The sequence below is a fragment of the Chaetodon trifascialis genome, chromosome 13 (genome assembly GCF_039877785.1).
Source record: "Chaetodon trifascialis isolate fChaTrf1 chromosome 13, fChaTrf1.hap1, whole genome shotgun sequence".
In the NCBI taxonomy this organism is placed as follows: Eukaryota; Metazoa; Chordata; class Actinopteri; order Chaetodontiformes; family Chaetodontidae; genus Chaetodon; species Chaetodon trifascialis.
Genome location: NC_092068.1, coordinates 9971103 through 9991847, shown reverse-complemented (window position 1 = coordinate 9991847; position 20745 = coordinate 9971103). Strand labels below are relative to the sequence as shown.

The following is a 20745-nucleotide window of genomic DNA, read 5'->3' as shown; positions in this document are numbered from 1 at the left end:
AATGGACTGGAAAAGACTGAAAACATCAAACCAGTGGTTGTGATGTATTGTTGCACACATCATGGAGAAAGAGTCATATTGTTTTCTTCCAAAATAAGAGTCGAGCTGTTTAACTCTCTGAAATTCTTCAAGACGTGGCAGCTGCTGAAAAAAGTTTGTCTTATTTACAGCATTCAGCTAAACTGCAACATTGCATGATGGGTGAATTCTTACACAAAAAGATAATCCTGCTGAGGTTACACAAGCGGGCATTTAGATGAAATGGCACAATGCCGTGAGTGTGCTGGAGGAGCGGCAGCAGTGGTCCCTGTTTGTTCACTGTGATGCAGCAGAGAGCGCTGAAGGAAGGGAGACTATGAGCTCACCAGGGCAGGATACCATGTGGTCTTCTTTTTGTCCCCGGTGGCGACCCCCTCCACACAGACCACTTTGCCGAACAGATCCTCATTCTGCCGCTGATCGCTCTCCTCCTCTTCACTGGAGGATGAAGACAACTCTTCTTCTTGACTGCGGGGGAAAGAGACAGTTTACTCCAGGGATGGAGGCACTTCAGACAGATACAGCCAGAATGTGAAATGTTCAGAAATGTATTCTTTTACATTCATCACATCTGGTAATGTCTGTTCAGTCTGAGGACAACTTTTTATATTAAATGACAACTCAGTTAAATAAAGACAATAATTAATATATAGCAACAAGTTTCAGCCCCTTACATTGATACACAACTCCTCTGTATTGGAATAATGCATGAAATTGGGTGACTCTATGCAAAGTTTTCCACAAGGCTGTGCCAGCCTCCGTTTATTGTAAATGCTCGCATGTCATCAAAATCTGTTTCCCCACAGCGGGGACTGGTTGCAGTCCCCAAACAACAAACAAACAACAAATCTGAAACTGTTGACATTTGATTGAGGAAAGTGCTGTCAACTCTTCTCCATTTCTACACAGAAGTGTAGCACTGCTGCATAAAAAGAGAAACATTCTGGTTGCTTGTAGCGCCTCAAAAGACACTGACATTTCAAATTAAATCCATGCTATATATAAACCAGTTAGGAAAATAAAATAGCATGCGCTGGTTTCTGCAAACCAATCATCTTTTCATTTAACTGCTGCTCAGCGAGAAAACATCAAAAGCTCTCAAACTAACAATCCACAGCACAACAAAAAGCCTCCACGAACTGTCTGGTCTTATCACTATGTAGCGCAGCGAAACATGAGGCCCGCTCGACTGATGAGCTCACTCATTAGGATCAGTGCATTGATGAGCCAGCTCAGTCTCTGCTGTCTGACAGTCATCCTGATGCTCAGGATGACGCCCTCACTGCGACCAGCAGACAGGCAGCCATGTCTCTGAGTGATCATGCGAGCAGCACCAGCAGGCAAACAGATCCTCCGTCCTTCTTTTATGCCTCGCTAGGTCTGCTCTGAGCACCCGACACACACACACACACACACACACACACACACACACACACACACACACACACACACACACACACACACACACACACACACACACACACACACACACACACACACACACACACACACACACACACACACACAGTCTGGCACAACTCAAGAGCAGTAAATCAGCCAGGCTGCTACTAATACTACAACAACAACTTAGCTGTGAATCAAAGTCACTCAATGAAGGAGACTGTGATTCATGTCGGACAGAGTTTGCTTCTCATATAATGACTATTGAAGCAGGGACTGTTTGACACTCACCCTTATTTTTAAGACAGCCATTTAAAGGAATAGTTTGACATTTTCGGAAATACGCTTATTCGCTTTCTTGCCGCAAGTCAGATGAGACAGCCAGTACCACTCTCACATCTGTCCGCTAAATATGAAGCTAGAGCCAGCAGCCAGTTAGCTTAGCTTATGTGGACTGGAAAATGGAGAAAGCAGCGAGCCTGGAGCTGTCCAAAAGTCACACAATCCTCCAACAAGCACCTAAAAAGCTTGCTATTTCACATGATTATATCTCATTTGTTTAATCCGTATAAAAATGGCACTTTGTGGTTCTGCTGGGGGATATCCACTCCTCGATTTCCTGGCTAGGAGCAGTGACTTCCTGGAGTAACTTTCTGCTGGTTCCCTGGAAACTACACCATACAACTGTGGTCAGTGTTTTGGGTTTTTTTTGCCTTTGGACAGAGCCAAGCTCGCTGTTTTCCCTGTTTTCAGTCTTTATGAAGCTAAGTAAAGATAATCACCTGCTCTGGCTTCACACAGACAGGATAAGCACATATCCCACAGTGTCAAACTATTCCACTAACAGAAGAAGAAATTTTGACATTTCCAGTAATCTCAATCTCTGTGTTATCAATCCTTGCAACTATCGGTGCACAGAAAGGTCCAAGGTGCTAATGTGCTGCTGGGACTGTCGAGTCAATATTGCTTCAATGTTTAGCGTAATATTGACTTTTCTCTCAGTGCCATTAGCAAGGGGTGTCAGAAAATGAGATTATGTAGCAGAGTGTCCTCTTTATAACAGAGGGGAGCCACAATTATACCGGCCCCCAAAAAGCCCTCAGCAGTTCCTATTCCCCGATGAAAACTCTGCAGTCTCCCAGGAGTAGGCACATCAGAGCATAAAACACCCACTGGAACATTTGAGTCAAAGGAGGAGGGGGAAAAAAAAGGAAAAGACATGATATTCAGCGGGACCACACCATGCTCACACTGCCTCTCCAGCTAGCATGCATGCATGCACCGGAGTCTGGTGTGATTAAGGCGCTGGAGAAGGCGAGCGGGCTCTGCTCCTGCAGGCCTCAGGGGCTGTTCATGAGCGAACTGAGATGAGAGTAAATCTTTCATTTCGTCAGCATACTTGCAGGGGGGAGCCTGTTTCTGATGACTGTGGATTGGTACAGAGGATCTCTCCGCACCAGCATCACAGACCTCTGACACATTAAGTTTGCTATGAGCCCCACAGGACATAGAGAAACGGAGGACAATACTCACATTGGGTTTGATCGTCGGCCACGGTTGCCCTTCTTGCCGATGACAGGTGTGCCGAAGTGCTCGGGGTTGGTGAGAGGGAGTCTGTCGAGTGTCTGCGCAAGACAAACCACAGGTAAGAGCCGCAGTGCCACCTTCTCAGACAATAAATTACAAGACAAAAGATTTATCTTCTAAACCTGCAAGAAATTCTCCACATGGGATTTCATCTGCTACAAATGGAGGGGATTTACCCAGCACTACAGACACAGCTTATATTTGGCAACTTTGCTGTTGGCCACTTGAGGTTTACTGGAAATATTTCACAGCTGAACTCCTAAATGCCAATATGGGACCCTTGATAAGCTGTGTTTCAATTTCAGCGCTGTGAGTAGATGTGAGATTTCTGGTTACTACACACACAAAAAAAACCTCAGAAAAACTCTGAACTGAACTTTGCTGAGAGGGCTGAGTGATGAGGCTAGCATAAAACTGAAAAGATAGCACAATACTCGCCTCGCTCTCTGCAAAGTGACGCGCTCCCTTCAGGCAGAGAGAGGAACGCCTCAGGGTCTTCTCATCGCCGTCGTCAAACACTGAAGAGAGGAGAAGCAAACTATTAGGCTGCTGTTTGCAGGCCTGCAGTCCACCAGCACGCATAAACACACACACTCAAGCACAAATAAAACCCTGTCTTGGTTACAAAACGCCTGCTTGATCTATGTTAGAAACAAATTATGCTGAGCTTTTAAGGCTCGCACAGGTCTTAGCCGCTTTCAGCTTGCAGCTTTATCACAACTTCAAGGGCCCTCTGCTACACACAGGGTGGAGTAAGTGGGAACATAAACAACGGTTATGCATTAACTGATACCAAAATATGTCTGACATGAAATCTCTGCCGACTAACTTTTCCAATAAGCATCCACATTAAATAACACTAAATCCAAAAATAATACATATCATGAAGGAAGTGTTTTTCAGTCACATCGCTCCTGAAAAAAACCCAGCTGTGTAAATCCTTAAATTCCATTATTCGTTGCTCAAGTGTATTTGACTCATGTTTTTGTTTTTTTTTCATTGATGAATGAAAAGAATGAAAATGTGCCAAGACGAGTGTTTCGAGATACAGTAAACCCCACGGGCGCTCTCAAGCGACGAGCAGCTGCTGAGAGACTGCAGATCTGAGCAGCCGTCTATGCTCTGTATGCTTTGGATTATCCGACACTGTAACTGTGTCCTCTTGACAGACGTGCAGTCACAAATTAAAAGCAAAGATATTTGTGTGGTTCCAGCCTCTAAAACATGAGAATTTGCTGTTTTATGTAATTGCAAATTCACTATCTTTGGGTTTTTTCTCCTCTGTTTGTTGGACAAAACACATCATTTGAGGACTTAGTTTGGGCTCTGGAAAGTTGTGGTGGCCATTTTTCACACTTTTATAGACCGGATGATTCATTCATGATTTAAAGAAAAAAAAAAAAGCATATGAATAAATAATAAAAGTTATCTTTGGTTGCAGCGTCAGTTTCTCTGATTTTTACTCGACATTTCAAACACTAATAACGGTATGGAGCCTCATAATCTGAGCATGTAAGGCATTGCAACTTTTAACTTATTCATCATCTTTTCTGAGGAATCAATTGAAGATGGTTCTTGCAACAACTTTAAATAAGAAGCTTCGGGAAAAGGACGACACAAATGCTCAAAACCATCGTACAATAGCATGCTTTTTACAATCCAGCTGAAGGGAGAGTACGTGTCTTTAAGCAGGGAGGGAGAGCAGACAGTTTCTTATTGACTTACCAACAGTATATATACTAGCATCGGTCAGTTTATTGATTGTAGCCTCCTGGTAGACTCCATCCTGATTCTTCACCTCTACAACAGCACCCACCTGCGGAATGGACACAGTGCTGTTACTGTATCTGGCATCCTAAAATGCTACGAATGCTACATTTAATGATGTGTTTTAAAGTAAAGAGGCAACCATATTGCTGCTACAAGAATCATAATTGATATGAAATTAAACTGCTGAGCCACGGCTTCATAGGTCAATTTTCCTGTCTTTTTTCTACATTCACTGTGGTCTCACAGCCCGAGCCAAAAAAGACAAGGGCAATCGTGGATAATTAATGACATTATGTGTGTGTTATGGCGGTGTTTGTGGGGCGACATCAGTGTCCTCCATCTTTCTTGCCTTACCTTTAGTGGTCCTTTGATGTTTTCATCATGAACCTCGGCTGTGGACAGATCTGGTTTAAAGGTCACCTGGGGGAGGGGGGAGGCAACAGGGGAGGAGAATCAGTAACAAGGATAAACAAACAGTTCCCCAAAGGCCTGACCGGGCCACCAACATTCCACTTCACAGAGGCAGCACGTCCCCACTGACGCTGCTGGACTTTATAACGCCGATACACAGATTACAAAGATGGACTCTTTGACGCAAGACTTGGCAGTAAGACAGGTTTGTTGCTTTACATCAGTTTGATTTGAGACAACATACCAGCAAAGACTTGTCTGTGTCATTAAGCAAGCAGCACGTGGGCGAACATTTAATACTATGGCTCATTTCTGGCATCGTTGAGTGACTGACCCGGGATTGGCAACTGCGCCGCATCTGCTGGCACCAACTGTGGTGGATTTCTGTTGTGAATGTTAGGGCTATGCTAGCTGACCACCCTCCCCCCTCCCTGCCTCTGCATCCGTGCCTGAGTGAGACACGGAAGATCATAATCTAATCACGCTGTGGTAGTCTTGCATCTGCATGGCGACCTGGCAACACCGAGTGACAGAAAAGATCGCAACGCAGGCACACGCACGCAGAGCCATTTACTGTCACATATTTTCCAAGGAGCATGTGTGAAAAGTGTCGAGGCAGCCGGAAGCACAGAATCTGTTTAGCATTACAAATGTCCGTCCCTGCTTTATATATCAAAATGCTCATGCGCTTCCTTCTCTGTTTCCTCAGGGAAATTAAAAGTATTTTGAGAGCATGTGCTGGTGAATTAGTAACATAATCATAATGGAAAACGGGTTTCACTTTTATTGACTGTGAATTAGTTTAGAATCAACCGCCACGCAGGGCAGGAAAAGATGGTCAGACAATATTCCCTCCAGTCAGTTTCAAATATGACGACAGCAGGAACAGCAATCAAAGGCTTGCTGTGAAGGCAGGATAAACACAGTGAATGAAACAAGTATACTCTGTAAGACGCTGTTGAATTGTCAGGTCATAAAATAAGAGGGAAGAGAAAGGCGTAAAAAAAAAAAGCTTCCTGAGGCAGCATTTCATCTGTTATGAAGATAATAACATTCCTGCCCGGTGGAATAAAGGAATCTCTCTCCTCACCGGGCTCTCCACAACCAGAGGGAGGGTGACGCTCACCGTCCAAAGCCACAGCGAGAGAGCATCAAAAACACCTGACCATCCTGACAACCTCCCAGCTGTGAGCTGGGTTCCTGCGTGGCTCAACACAGGCCTGGAGCTGCACACACAAACTGAACAACCGCTCAGAATTAACAACGGACAGCGGAATAAGACACGAAAACACATTTCTGATAGAAATAGACCGTCGGTCCAGAGAATGAATGTGATGTGAATAGGTGGAGCTCACAGTCCATTATATAACAGGATTCTTTCTTCCAGTAAGCCGAAAAATGTTGCTGAGCTGCAGGATGTTTCACCATGCTGAGTTCAAAATAGTTAGTGAACATTTGTCCAATATGAGAATGCATGATGTTTATGTTTCTGTTGACGTGATGGAGCAACATTAAGTGAACCTGACCTTGATGTGTTTGAGCAAAATGATGCGATCGTGCAGCGACTGTCTCACTTACGCATCTCCAGACCATCTCCCTGCTGTCTGCCTCTCCACATCAATAAAGCCTTCTGCTCTTCTGATTCAACATACTGTTTCATTGTTATTTTAATGGATAATTGAACATTTGGCCACCACTTTGGACACCAGCTAAAATTCACTATCACTCTGATCTGTTGCACGTCCTGTTGCCCTCTCAGTAAACTCTCAGTAAACACAAAATGGCGGAAACTACCGTGCTGTTCAAAACGGATAATAATGACACTACGCCATCAGAAAAGCAACATGTGGAAGTACTTTGGATTCACAGACACTGTCGAGCAACAAGTCTGACGTCTTCTAGTGAGGCAGCAGAGACAATTAGGCTACGTGGGATCAGTTCAAATGAATTACAACAAATTCTGAGTTAGTTGTGATTTCTTGGACTTGTAACATCTATATTATTATATCTCTGATGCAGTACTTGTTACTGTGTCATAAGGTTAGTCCTGACTGATCATATGTGTGCTGAACACGTCACAGCGAGTGACGCCGACATGACCCTAATTAACTTTTTGAAGATCGTCTCGTGCAGATCATCATCATAAATAAGAATGTCACAGATCATTCCCCGGGTTTTAAAAATCACTCACGAGACATCAGCGCCATATGCTGCAGCCATCGACTTTGTGAAACAAGCAGACAGAGATTAATGAACCAAAGAGCTAAAGAGGAATTCATTACAGTGGAATATTCAGACGCACAACAACCACTGAATAATTGCCATGTTTCAACGTTTGTGTAACAGGGCTCACATTCACATTATAGCTAACCAAAAAACAAACCCCACACTCAGCCAATTTGCATGCTAATTAATTTATGAGCTGAGACTGTCCTATTAGCTTCATTTTAGTCCACGATATTTAAACTGAGATCATCACACGGTCATGCTGTTTGTCCCTGTCCAGGAGACAAAAAGGCATGTCATCTGATGATTTCAGCTCGTGTGTCAGAATAGCGGAACATCGCTGCTCTTTTGTCTCTAAAGGGGGAACTACAGTGCATTGACACAGTGAAAAAGCCAGCATCCAATCTTTGTTCCTCCCACTCACACACTAGCAGAACGAGAGACAAGCGATCTGTCTCTATTGTATTATCCAGATGCTCCAGTCCCACTGGGAAATGAGATACTGTAGTACGAGCATCATGCAATGCCTTCATCAGCAAGGCATAAAACCAGCAGGGAAAATAGCAGCCGCGCCGTCCCCGCCACAAGACGTGGAAGCCGTGGGCGAGACGGACGCCTGAGGAGCTGGTGGGTACCTGGTGGGCTACGCCAGACCCCGCATCAGACACAGCTGGGGCCCTGATCGGCGTTTCAACTGTGTGAGCAGTACTAACAACCTAAACCAGGTGGTGGGGCTCTAGCGTGCAAGCAGCACAGCAGGAATATCAAAGATAAGAAAATAATTTAAATGACTTTCTAATTGCCCCGACAACCTGGTTTCTACAGCAATGTTTTGTCTTTCAAATGTGGCCATCTCCAATCTAATTGCTTGATGTACATTAAAGCTTTGTGATCTTGATTGTAGACCCTTCCAACAAAGACAAGAGCCCCTCACCCTGCTGCACTCCACTTCACACACAGCACAGACAGACAATACATTTTTCATTTTGGATCATGAGCACTTTGAAATGTGACTTACCTTGGCCTTGACTAGCCTCTTGGCAGTCTTAATCTTGGCCTCACAGAAAGCCCCTCTGTACTTGGCACTCACATCCGTCCCTACTGTCAAGTAGGGGGGCTCCTCCAGAGTCTGAGGAAATAAAAAAAAAAAGAAACCAGTGAATTCAAAGCCCTTTTTATATATAGATTACTGACACAGGTGTATTCTCATAGCTAAAGTCAGGAGGACACGCATACACACACACATCCGAGGCAAGCTACGCAAAAACCCACCCGGCTCAGTGATTCATCCATGGAAAACACATACCATCTGCTCTGGGTATTGGAAAACAAGCCTCTGAGGGAGCAAACAAAAAGGCCACTTCACTACTGCTTTGATGACTACAAAGAAGAAGCTATCCGAAACACATAGCACCATCTTGTGTCATCACTGGATGTTTATCAAACCTTTTCCCCCCCCTCAAGAACAGATTTGCGGAGGGTAGAGTACACAGAGAAAACAGACTTTTTGTGTGTGGATGAGGGCAGATGATGTTTGTGGTTCGTGGAGTGTAGAGATGGATTTAGTGAGGGTGTTTCACTAAGGCCTGAGCAAAGGCCTATCCTAACAGTGGTATATTTAGACATCTTTCTAGAATAAGACCCAAAGTGGGCCACACTTCCTGCTGACAGGACACGTCCGGACCAACTTCAACAGTATGCACATGACGACTCAAGCAATACTTAAAGCACAAAACTGCAAATATACCTCATTTAGATCAAAACTCATCATCTGCATTACATTTCAACAAGTTATTTACGTGTAAGTCTCGATAAGATATGTCAAATGTCCAATTTTTTTCTTCTTTCATTCTCATTTTCTCATAAGCTCACTTTCAGAGATACGAATCAAGTACATGAATCTGAGCGGCCGTGTCTGAGTTCATAACAGCTGTTCATTGTTCCCACTACGAGGGCAAAGAGAGTACAGGTTGCCATTCCAACTATCAACTAAGCCAGCGGTGTAGGAACTAATCACTGAAACCAGCTGCTGTACGCCTCCGTGGCACATACTTGTGCCATGACCGAACCTCTTTCAGGACTGGAGTGGTAAAAGTCTACATCTGTGAATTTGAGACCTTTGACATGGTTAACTGTTTGCAAATTAAATACTATTTTTTGCCCACATCAATGTGCTCTTATCAAGGCATTTTGTGACTGACTTTATCAACTTTAGAAACTCTGATCCAAGTCAGATCCTTTGTTTAGTGTAACCCACTGGGCTCTGGGCCCAAAATGACCTGCGGCCTTCATGTAAACACTTGAACCCGATCTGTATTGCACGTGCGCAAATCCGTGCGTGCGTCCAAAAAAAAAAAAAAAGCAGCTTTATAGAGGCATTCCACATTGAGAGAGTGCTTCAGCAGAGGTGAGCAGAGCAGCTTTTGGGAGGAAGGAGTACAAAGAAAAACAGCTGCTACACCTCGATGTCAGCAACATTTTGCAGGTGCATCGGGCTTCTTAGGTGCCAGCATTGATTGAATACTGCTTTTCAACTTGTGTATTTTGTTTGAGACAGAAGCCATTGAAATGCTGCTCATACCTTCCTGCTACAATTATTTCTCACCGACGCTGCTCTCTCTGTGGAACCACACACACTTTAACATGAAGGACGCCACCTGTATTGGATTTACTTATGTAGGTCTACATCAAACGTAGGTGTACAGCTGCAACATGCAAGAAAATAACATAGAAACATCCAAGCAGGATTTGAATTTTGCAAATATTTAATACTAATTAACTAGGATCGGTATCTGGGTCACATAAACATGATCAGAACATCCCTAATCAGAGTTATCACAGGATCACTAATAATACTCGGTGAAATTCACTGCACATGCATGAACTCAGACAAGTGAAACAGCAATATGATTAAAAATCCACTGCTCAATTATCCAAATGAACATTAGGGTTTCATATCCCTCTTTAATTTATTTGTGGCCTGAGGCTAAATTCTACATCATCCTATCTGGCTGAGAACTAAAACAAGTACAACAACTCAACTCAAACCATAAAAATAATGGGATTTATGAGACATTAACAGAGGTGCAGATTATCTGGATCAGCGCATCTGATGAGGAAATACTCCCTTTCCATTAATCAGACAGGTGTTACTTCAACTCTTATTGGCCAAAGTTTGGCTGTTGTGCAAATGGGATGCTCTATATCAACTGTAACAACCAGTGCAGCTTGTGAATATAACCGCGTTGAATAAAAAGCAGTGTTTCCCATCATTTTTTAATCTTGTGTTGAGAGGTTTTGCACTTGAAACTCTTACTGATGGGGCTCTCTGTGCTGTTCTCTGGCTGCAAACAGAAAAAAGGCCCAGAAACATGTTTGTTAACAGATGGACAAATTGCATCGTCTGTGCTGAGAAGGCCACGAGCCTGTCTCAGTCAAGCCAGGACAAGACGCCTCTTCTCCAGTGTCTCTGCGATTCTGACAGATGGGATTCAGGGGCAGAGTCCAGTGCACTTCAGCCTCCCCACCTCTCAGATAAACACCTCATTAGTCTTTAGTGCAGTCTGGCCTCAGCACCAGCTGCCCTTGCCAACACCAGGTTTACATGACGCAGAAGCCATTTCCACTGGCTAACCAACGCTCTTGTCAGTCATGACTGTGCCACAGAGATGGTCTGCTACTGTGTGCTGTTCAAGCTCTTCTGTCATACTAACGCTTGCCTCCTTTTGCTTCCCCTGCCCCAAGCCAGGAAGAGGACTGAGTCAGAGGGGGCAGTTTGACAGCTGTGGCTGCCAAACGCCCCAAACTTAACAAGGCAGGGGTGATAATGTACCACTGAGGCCAAATTTACATTTGTCATGCTCACATGCCAACACAAACAGAGGACAGTTTGTTGTTTCCACTGATAATGCTCCACCTCCCTGCGTTCAGCTGAAACTATGAAAGAAAATTCCATTCCTTGGATTAGATTGCCATTTAGCCTTCAGCTGTCTAGAGAAAAACACTGCCTCCTTTTTTTGATTTTCCTTGCTCTTGCCGGTGCTGAACGACAGACAATGTTTCCCCGCTCAGAAGATCAACCAATCAAGATGACTAAGCTCAGAGAGGCAGAATTCCTGTGCCTTTGGAGGCGTAACATCCTCTCACCGACTTAAAATAGGCTAAAACGCCACGCATCTCACAAGAACTGCTCGCATCTAAGACTCTGTCATAAAAAGAGCAGAGCGGCATCTATAGTGAGCCTTAAGTGCCAATTCGGCTTCTGCGCGAAAAAGCCAATGGTAATAAGCAGCGGCACAATCGAGACCACCTCTCTGGCTATTCACCTAGTGCCGCTGATGTGGAAAATACTCTCCAGGAACACGTGCTTGATTAAACACACACAAATGTGACTTGGCATGGGGTGACAAAACGCACCTGCAGCTGGAAACAAAACTAAACTGTTTGAAAAACTGTGGCTGACTGTGCTTGAATGCATGATGTCTGAGAGAAAGAAAGGGCACGCACAGGGCGGGTGATCTACCTGGATATCAGTCAGATGAGTACAGATATCACATTAGACAACATCTTACGTTTGTTCGTGCCTTAAAAGCTTTTGTCCCCTCCACAAAGGAACCACCTAAAACAAATTCTCGAGGGGTGGAGCACCAGTGTTGTCAGCTATAAAGTACCTCTGTCCTGGCTGTTGGATCACACAGACAATTTTAACAGAGTACTGATTACTAGTGATGCGAAGCCTGCTCAGTATTTATGCAAGTGTTTCTACTGAGAGGACAAAACAGGCAATGCCGCTACGTGAGCTCTGAAATGATTCCAGCTTTACCAAAACAAAACATATTGGAGTGACACTGGCGACAGCAGAATCAGATCGCTTTCTGCTCAATAAAGACTTTCAGGTCATGAAAAATTGAACAGGCAACTCCACAGAGTGCCAGTTGAAAATAAGCCGCTGCTTATGGAGCATTTCTTGGACAGCCTGAGTGACTGTAGCGTTTTCATTCTACAACTCGGTGAAAAGAGCTTCCTGAATGCTATCAAAAGGTAAAAGCAAAAATGCAAAAAATGAAAAAGCAATTAAATACTGACGGCACAGTTGCAGGGTGGCATATAAACTGCGGACTGTAATTGATGGCCGTTTTGCATCAGTCATCAGGGAGTGGCTTAAGGAATCAGTCAACAGCCCACAGGACCTTGCTTGGAGACTGTCCCATGGAAGCCTGCAGATATTCTTTGCTGATGTATTCAGACACACATGCATCCGTTTCTGCAAATATGCCACATTCAAGAACATGTTTCAGACTCACATGTGCTGCAGATTCACAAGCCGAAGTTCACCTTTGCTGCACTTTTCCCTACGAATTTGCATTGCAAGCCAACAGTACCAATGTTTTCATTTTGTTTGTAGATGTGTTTGTAGCAGTCAATTATTCTAGCTCCACTGTGTCCGCTATCATAGACTGTAATCATAGACTATTTACAGCCTGTTGTTGCTCAGATCATTATTTCCACATTATGTACATCAGACCCATTAAATCCCTCTTTTGGTGTGGAGTGCAGGACTGTTTTGCTGGACTTAATCCAAGTCTGATGGACCCATACTTTCGATACAAGCCTTTTGGAAATGTCACAATGATGTCAACTACTCCACTGTCATTATTACAGAAGAAGAATCAGTGGTGGAATGTAAGTTATGTAACTAAGTACACTTGCTAAAGCACTGTACTTAAGTGTAATTTACTGAAGTATTTCCATGTTATGCAACGTTATACTTTATTTCATTTCACAGAGACATATTGTGCTTTTTATTGCACACATGCAGTCATTGCTAATAGTTACTAAATGCTCTCCACACACACGCACGTACACACACACAGAAGGTTTTCCATTGCCCCGGCTCATTAAACCTCTAGTCAGGTGTAAGTTAAGTGGAGCTAGGCTGGGAGTTATGTGATTTCACCTGACTCTGTGTACTATTAAGTATGATAATGAGATAAGTTATCCTGCCCTGACTGATTAAAAAAAAACAAAAAACAAAACAAAAACAAAAACATAAAGAAGGGTTAGGGAGGTGATAATCACTGACGTTCACGTGTTAGTTTGTACTGACACTAATCTGAGAAGTGGTCTAATAAAGAATCGAAATGGACTATGGGTGTACAGGCACTTTAAGATTTTACTTACTTACAGGACTTTTACTAGTGGCGGCATTTTTCCACTGGGTATTGTTACTTTTTCCACTGTCAATAACCGATAATTAACTCAGAGATGATGCAAGAAGCAGATAAGATTAACAGGCAACACATAATTGTAACTAGAGGCAAACCTGGTAACTATCTAACGCTGTGTTATTAACTTTTTCTGACTATTTCCCTGAGCATGTGAGTGCCTCGGCTAATTGTTTCTTCCGAATTTCCTGTTAAGGCATCGGAAATCCGATTATATAACCATGTGTGATTTCCACTTCAGATCAGAGTTTCAGTTTGTGTCTTATTTTCACACCAACGATTCACCATCCTCTCGCTGCTTTTTTAGGCAACCTGATTTTTTGTAGGGTCACTACAGGTGTCATAGCCCAGGATTTAATCCAGAATGTGTAACTCTTAAAGCTAAAATGACACATTTTATGGCTGGGATGAAAGTGTCAGTGTTATATGTTTCAAGTCACACAACTGGGCAAGATAATGTTAGGAACATAAAGTGTTTAAAAATCAGCTGTGGTTGCAAGTGAGGGCGATGGGAAACAGGATGACAGTTAAATGTCTAAGTGAAAATCAAGTGAACTAGATTGCACAGCAACGAATCAGTTATTTTCATTCTGAGAATTACAATGTACTGATGTCTGTATAAACCTCCTCTTTTTAAACATACCATTCAGGCACTAAGCAGCATTACTGGAATATTATAAACAATAGTTTTTGACCCATTATATTGTGCAGTAATGAATAGGCTTGTAGGCTGAACAAAGGAACATGCAAGAGGCATGCAGGAAAGAATTAAGCTTGCTCCCAGCCAAGCTCACACGTACAATAATCCTGCTGTGAATCACCTCTTTGTCCAAACCAGAGTCACCACAATTCCAGTGACTGGTGCTTCAGCAGGAGTTGCCTTGGCAATGCCATGGCAGCTTCAAACTAGAAACAAATACAACTATCTTATTTTATTTTTTTTTTAAACTAACTTATTCGCAAAATATAGAGCAGTCCGGCAAATCCACTTCGCCTGCAGCATCGCATACAATCCAAACCAAGAACAGACCTTTAAAAAGTCTGATAAAATTCTGCATTGAAATACATCACAGATGCTTGAAATCTTAAAGCGATCCTTTTTCCTGACCATGTACCAAGCATGTGGACTCACAAGTATGGACAACTCCAAAATGCAAATGCCCCATTTTTGCATAAGCCTTCTGAATGAGTTGTAGGAGTCTCTCACTTGCCATGAGGCCTCAGTGGGGGTTTCAGTACTTGTGCTTGGTTCCCAAGCAGGGACACCCTCGACAACAGCAGCCTGCTGCACCTGGTCTGCTGAGGGTCTCTTCCCAAATGCTCCCTATATGTACCATATTACCACAGCACCACATGCTGTCAACTTGTCTTAATGCAGGAATAACTCAACATTTCACTCCCACGGCACAGCAATTTTCTTACCAACAGCTTCGATCAAAATCTGTCGTAACGGTTACTCTTTTGACAGAATAGAGCAACTTTGAACTGCCAGCTGCAGTTAAAGGAGTAATCCAGCAATTTAGTCTTGCATTTCCATGAAGTTGGGGGACTCACAAGAGACAGGTTTAAAACAGAATGGTTAAAATCGAAGCAGCTTTCTGTCTGTAGCACAGGTCAAGCTCTATGAATACTGAATCCTACATTTCCCATAATGCAACCCAGCTGCATCTTTCATTAGACTGATCCTGCCTCCTACATGCCTCCATTGACAACCATATCTACAGGCTGAGTAGTACTCCTCATGACATGTGATGAGCTAACTAAACCTCATGTGTAAAATAGGTGCAGTGGCCCTTTAACATAACTATGCTACTGCATGCTACTGTCATACACATGCCAGTCAGTATTGGTTGTTGTGGTGTAAGGCAATGCTTTAGACACTTCTTAGAGGCACCACTGTCTTAGCACACAGTTGCATGCATGAAGACTACACCATCAGGTTATTGATGGGGTGAATGGATGGCACAGACATTATGAGGCCGTGCTTACATCTCAAATGAAATATTTAGTAAGGGCTTGGGACATTTTTAATACATCTTGTCCAGGCTACCAAGGTCATGGACAAAATGCAACAGTTCAGTACATCTACCAGAATACTGCTCAAGCAAGGACTTTTCTTATTCCAGTTTTAAGCAAAGACATTTACGTGATATTTGCAAATTAAGTGAACTGAGAATTCAAGCAATTATATGAAGATAATAATTAAGAAGTCGAACAATTATCCAACACATTGGTCCACTTTTAGGAGGCCTAATGTTAAAGCAGTGCTGAAGACACGATGCGGCCCTGGAGCCAAAGTGGCACGTAATGCTAAGCGAACACAATGAAAAGTTGTCCTAGTTACAAAGCAATTTACAGTTTGGCATCGAGCAGATGCTCCTACTATAGAGAGCAGTAAAGTAAGTGAACACTCCTCAAGCAGCAATAGAGCCTGATGACTCAAAGCACTATGAAAACAACAAATGCTACAACATTAAACCAGAAATGTCAATGTGAAAACATCACTCCTGTCAGCAGTTTGGAAAATAACCAAGTGTAAGCATAATAATCACCTAATAAGAGCCCACTGCTATCCAGCTGCTGAGAATAATAACCGCAAAATGATCATGAGCACTAACGGCACCAGTTAAATGAATGTTCACATATTAAGCTTTATTCAAGCAGACACTTGTAGGAAATTAAACAGCAGAGCTAGCCTAAGGAGCAAATTAGGAGCCATCTCCTGTTGTTTCCATATCATCTGTGTCTAGATGCTCCCTGTTCACCGGGATGCATTTCCAGACATGACAATCAGAATTCTACCGTCTTCCTCTGACACAAACAATTCATTATATAACCACACAAATCATCATGCAGTTCAAGTCAGCAGTACTAGTGGGAAGTCAGCAGTACAAGTATGAATGCATGCAGGGGAAATTGTTCGGAAGTAAAGGAAAACCAAAGCTTTGCACCAGAAAAATCTCTCATTTAAAGTTTTGACCAAATTTAATGAATAATGCAGGAAAATGTGGTGGCAGCTATTTTCACATCACCTGATGCTTTAGGTTGCATTTTAATTGGAGCCTTTGGTAGACTGTTAATGTCTGTTAGTGGGTGGTGGTATACTTTGATTAACCACAATAAGCATAACATCGTTAGGGCCAAAGTGACACACTACTAATCACTACGAGAGCAGCTTTAATTTTATCCACCACTAACTCGCCGATCACAAAGTTTATCGCAGTGCTCACACCTTCTACTTGCCTTATTCTTTCCCTGTGATCCCGTCACACTATATATTATGTGTTGCACATAAAGCAGAGCTAAAAATGCAGACTGTTGCTTGCCAAAGTTTCTGCACGTCATACCAATTAACTTAACAGTGAAAGACCTCTGTGGGTTGTGACGCCACACATGGCTCACATGGCAACAAATGACAGGACACAACATGACACCTGCCACAGATATGATCCATTGAAAGTACAAGTTCCCATACAATGACAATTGTGGTTTTTCACAACTGAATGGGGCTGGAGAAAACAATGGCAGAGCTTTGAATGTGTTGTAAACTTCACAGCTCATTGATTCTGCTATTACTGTACTATTATGCACCAACAGCTTTAGCATGGATTTAGGTTAGACACTGTCTATAAAGGCAGTTTTTAAAATCAAATCCACATATATCACCACATGTCCAGGCACTATCTCAGCATGTAATTCAATAACATGGCATAACAAAGCATAACGTCAAAATATCAGACCCCAATTTGTGTTTGCAAATTCAGCTGACGCCACTGGAAACTCAATATCATGCTTATCAAATAAATGTATTGCTTTGGCCTATGTCCAAGGCAATTGCTTGCCCATGTTTGAACAAGACCAAAATTGACATTTAGTAAAAGTTCACCCCAGCCTTACTCATGAGAACAAAGGAATGAGGCTATGCACGGGAAATATTGATATTACACTTAACATCTTCTCTTTGACTCGCCTGGGTAGGGCATGTTTATACAGTAGTTAAATGAACCTGAGCAAAGGCTGGTGGTGATGCAGAAGAAGCAGTGATCTAACTGAGTTTCCCCCGTGGCATAAAACGTGGCATTAAACGCATGCAAGAAAAATGAATGAACGTACCTTCATCTCTCTATGAGTCCTCTAGGTGACCAGTGTGACGAATCCGAGGCTGCAAAACAAAGGTTGGAGAAGCTGTTAGGCATTACAGACACTGCCAACTTCAGTCTGCCACAACAAGACACGGTTATGTTATGATGACATCACTTGTTCTGCCACACTGCTGGGTGCCATGAAAAAAGCTGGGCGGCAGACACACACTTTCACAACGCTTAGAAAAACACACTGCTGCTTCTGGGGATTTAAGGGGGTTCAATCGGAATTGAGGCTGCAATTGATTTCGGAAAAGTTTAAATAATCCCAACTAATATAAGAGACTAATGGTGTGCGTTTGTGTGAGTGTTCGAGCCACATTCCCAAAAATATCTGTGTTGCAAAGTAAACCGTGGCAGGGCTGATCACTCTCATTCGCAGAGCCCTTAAAGCCGTTTATGTAATGCCCAGTGCGCTGTAGTCAGTCAGTCAGCAGTCACACTTGGCTTGTGGCTACGAAGGGCGAGCAAACACAAAATAACTAGTCGCCGATCACAGCCACGACCCCCTCCGTGGGGCTACACAAATGCACGGGTAATGAAGAGGTTTGGGACGAAGCGATAGGTACAGTGAACGCCGCACGGTGCTCGGCTCTTTGAGTACGGCAGCGTGGTGCGCCTGCTGTCTGCACTGCACTGACTGTACCAACACTACAGCAGAGGATGACGCCATTTCTGTAGCTGACAGTCGGCTAAAAAGGAGAACACTTGAGCGCCCAAACACTGGAAATTGCGGGAACGGTGGTCGCAATTCACCTGCCCCCGTTCGAGCCTTTTCTCTCCCGGAGACGAATCTCTCGTCTTTTTACCGGAAAAAACTGCCCCGACACCGTTCATTTTCGTTTTCGCTTCTATCCCTTGTCTCGGTGCGCTGCTCTCTGCGGAGAGTACGCTCGACAGCAAAGAGAGAGCGATAATAACACTGATTATGTGCAGGCGACACGGCCACCAAACCAGACTTTTACACAGATGTCATTAAAGCCGATCGCAATAACAGCGTTGAGTTGAACAAAGTGCGGATCGGCCGTGCAGCCCTGTTAGAAGTCACTTTGTTTCTTCACAAAATGTTCTCTTTATCGACTGGTCTGGCGTTTCGCTGACTGCTCACTGAGTAACGATGAGTGAGGCTGCTTCTGACAAAGAAACAAGTCGACGAAACGGTTCGCAACAAGGTCAAGCTCGGGGAAGACTTGTAGCGGCGACATTAATACCTCCAGCAATTTTTATTGTAATAACAGAAGCCAAGGTCGCAGCCCTCATTTGTGGCGGTGAATGATCGCGGAGGATACAATGTCATCCGCCCCAGACAATTTGCTAGACCAGCCGCTGCAAGTGAGTGATTGACCACCGCCAACAATAATGCACACACACACACACACATATACAACACACACACACACACACACACACACACACACACACACACACACACACACACACACACACACACACACACACACACACACACAGTCCGAGCCTCGGCCGCCTTTTCTCCCGTCCTAAAGCCCGGTACTGTGATTAACTAAAGCCCGTCGAGCCCATCTAAACCTCCTCAGTGATGAACCCTGCCCAGTCAGTTTTGTCAGCGGTGATGTTGCCAGTTAAGGAAATGTGCAAAATACTGGTCACGCACACACAGCATAGAGAATAACACAAGTCCTCTGTAGCAGAGGGAAAAATAGTCCACCTCGCATCTGGGAATATAGCCACAACTGATCAAACGGGTGAGCTCCTTGATACAAGGTAGCTGATCTGGTCCAACCGACACTGGACAAGTCAACCGGGAGAAGCTAACGATACGGGGGTCACAAAAGAAAAGCCTGACAATGCAATTTACCTGTTAAATGACACCGTTTAGTCGCTGGTCGACAAATCACATCGTGTAGCGATGTCAAGCACATACAGGGCGCCGCTGGCTTCGTGTAATCTCACTTTTGACGGCTATTAGGGAACATCATGACAAGCGCAGCTCGACGACAACCTCTCCGAGGATTCCTCCGCTCAACAACACAACACTCCGGTGCCTGTCCAGCAGGCTTCAAACTATTCCACCCCGGAGTAGCATAACCTTTCACTGTGCTCATCAGCTTAATTTGGCTGGCTACAGCATAACTTTGTTATCGAGCTGACCCAAGTTTTTTTTTTCTGTATTCTCGATCGTCAGCTTTTTGCTGTACAGTCGCCTAATTCATTCATTCCATAAAATCCCCCTAAATACACCACAGCGTTAATTAACAAGTTAGCTAACGTCAAGGTTGGCTTGGTAGCAGCAGGGAAGCAAGCTAACGTTAGTAAAATAATCAAAATAGCGATGGCTTGGCCGAACAAAAGCAGGCTTACCTAGGCTGTCAAGTTGAGAAACACTTATGTTTTTCGACGGAAGTGTATTAGTAATCCATAGGAACATTTATGTGAAAAATCTGACGGGTTTTAATGTCGTCCGTTGGCCCCCAGTTGATGTTGGATGCGGATGGGTAAAAGTCGTTTTTGCAGAGCACTGCTGTTTGCCTTGTTGAGTAGCTCCTCTAGCCTAGCTCTTTCTATGATCCTTTGCCCCGCCTCCTGAGAATGATTGACGGGTTTACTGAACCCGCCTCGCCCCTCCATTGGATGGCACAGTGAAGAGAAACACCTTAGCAGCACGTGATTGGCTGATGGAGGAGAAAAATATCCATGGCCAGGCGTAAGAAGTAATCCTACTGGGTGGTTCTCACAATACAGAGAGGAAAAACACTGAAAAACTACAACACCCAATGTTGGAACATGTGTGTGTTCGATTTGTATTACAGACTTGCCCCGACAACACGGGGATGCATTTGTCCGATTAAGTTAAAGGACGGAAGCTTTACCGGCAAATGTAGCAATAGAATTGCAATACACAATGTGAGAGGCACCCATGTTACATTCCCCACCTACTCTGCGCCTGCTCTGTAACGCAGTCGAAG

The 20745-nt window shown here is 43.7% G+C and overlaps 2 protein-coding genes across 15 annotated transcripts in view; both read right to left on the bottom strand.

The window, feature by feature from the left end:
- arid4b (AT-rich interaction domain 4B) overlaps nt 1–20348 on the bottom strand; it is a 37556-nt gene extending 17208 nt beyond the window's left edge. For 3 of the 8 annotated variants that reach the window (XM_070977230.1, XM_070977234.1, XM_070977235.1), the window contains exons 1-8: nt 20141–20344; nt 17772–17820; nt 8453–8563; nt 5152–5217; nt 4753–4843; nt 3466–3545; nt 2974–3065; nt 366–507 (exon numbers count right to left, since the gene is read on the bottom strand). In XM_070977230.1, coding sequence (XP_070833331.1) covers nt 366–507; nt 2974–3065; nt 3466–3545; nt 4753–4843; nt 5152–5217; nt 8453–8563; nt 17772–17777 — 588 coding nt within the window. In that variant the 5' untranslated portion in view covers nt 17778–17820; nt 20141–20344. Of the gene's footprint in view, nt 1–365; nt 508–2973; nt 3066–3465; nt 3546–4752; nt 4844–5151; nt 5218–8452; nt 8564–17771; nt 17821–18556; nt 18861–20140 lie in introns of those variants that run through there. The other 5 variants (XM_070977237.1, XM_070977233.1, XM_070977232.1 and 2 more) reach the window with 3 other exon arrangements.
- lyst (lysosomal trafficking regulator) overlaps nt 1–20745 on the bottom strand; it is a 262116-nt gene that overhangs the window by 141903 nt on the left and 99468 nt on the right. The gene's annotated exons all lie outside the window — the stretch shown is intronic.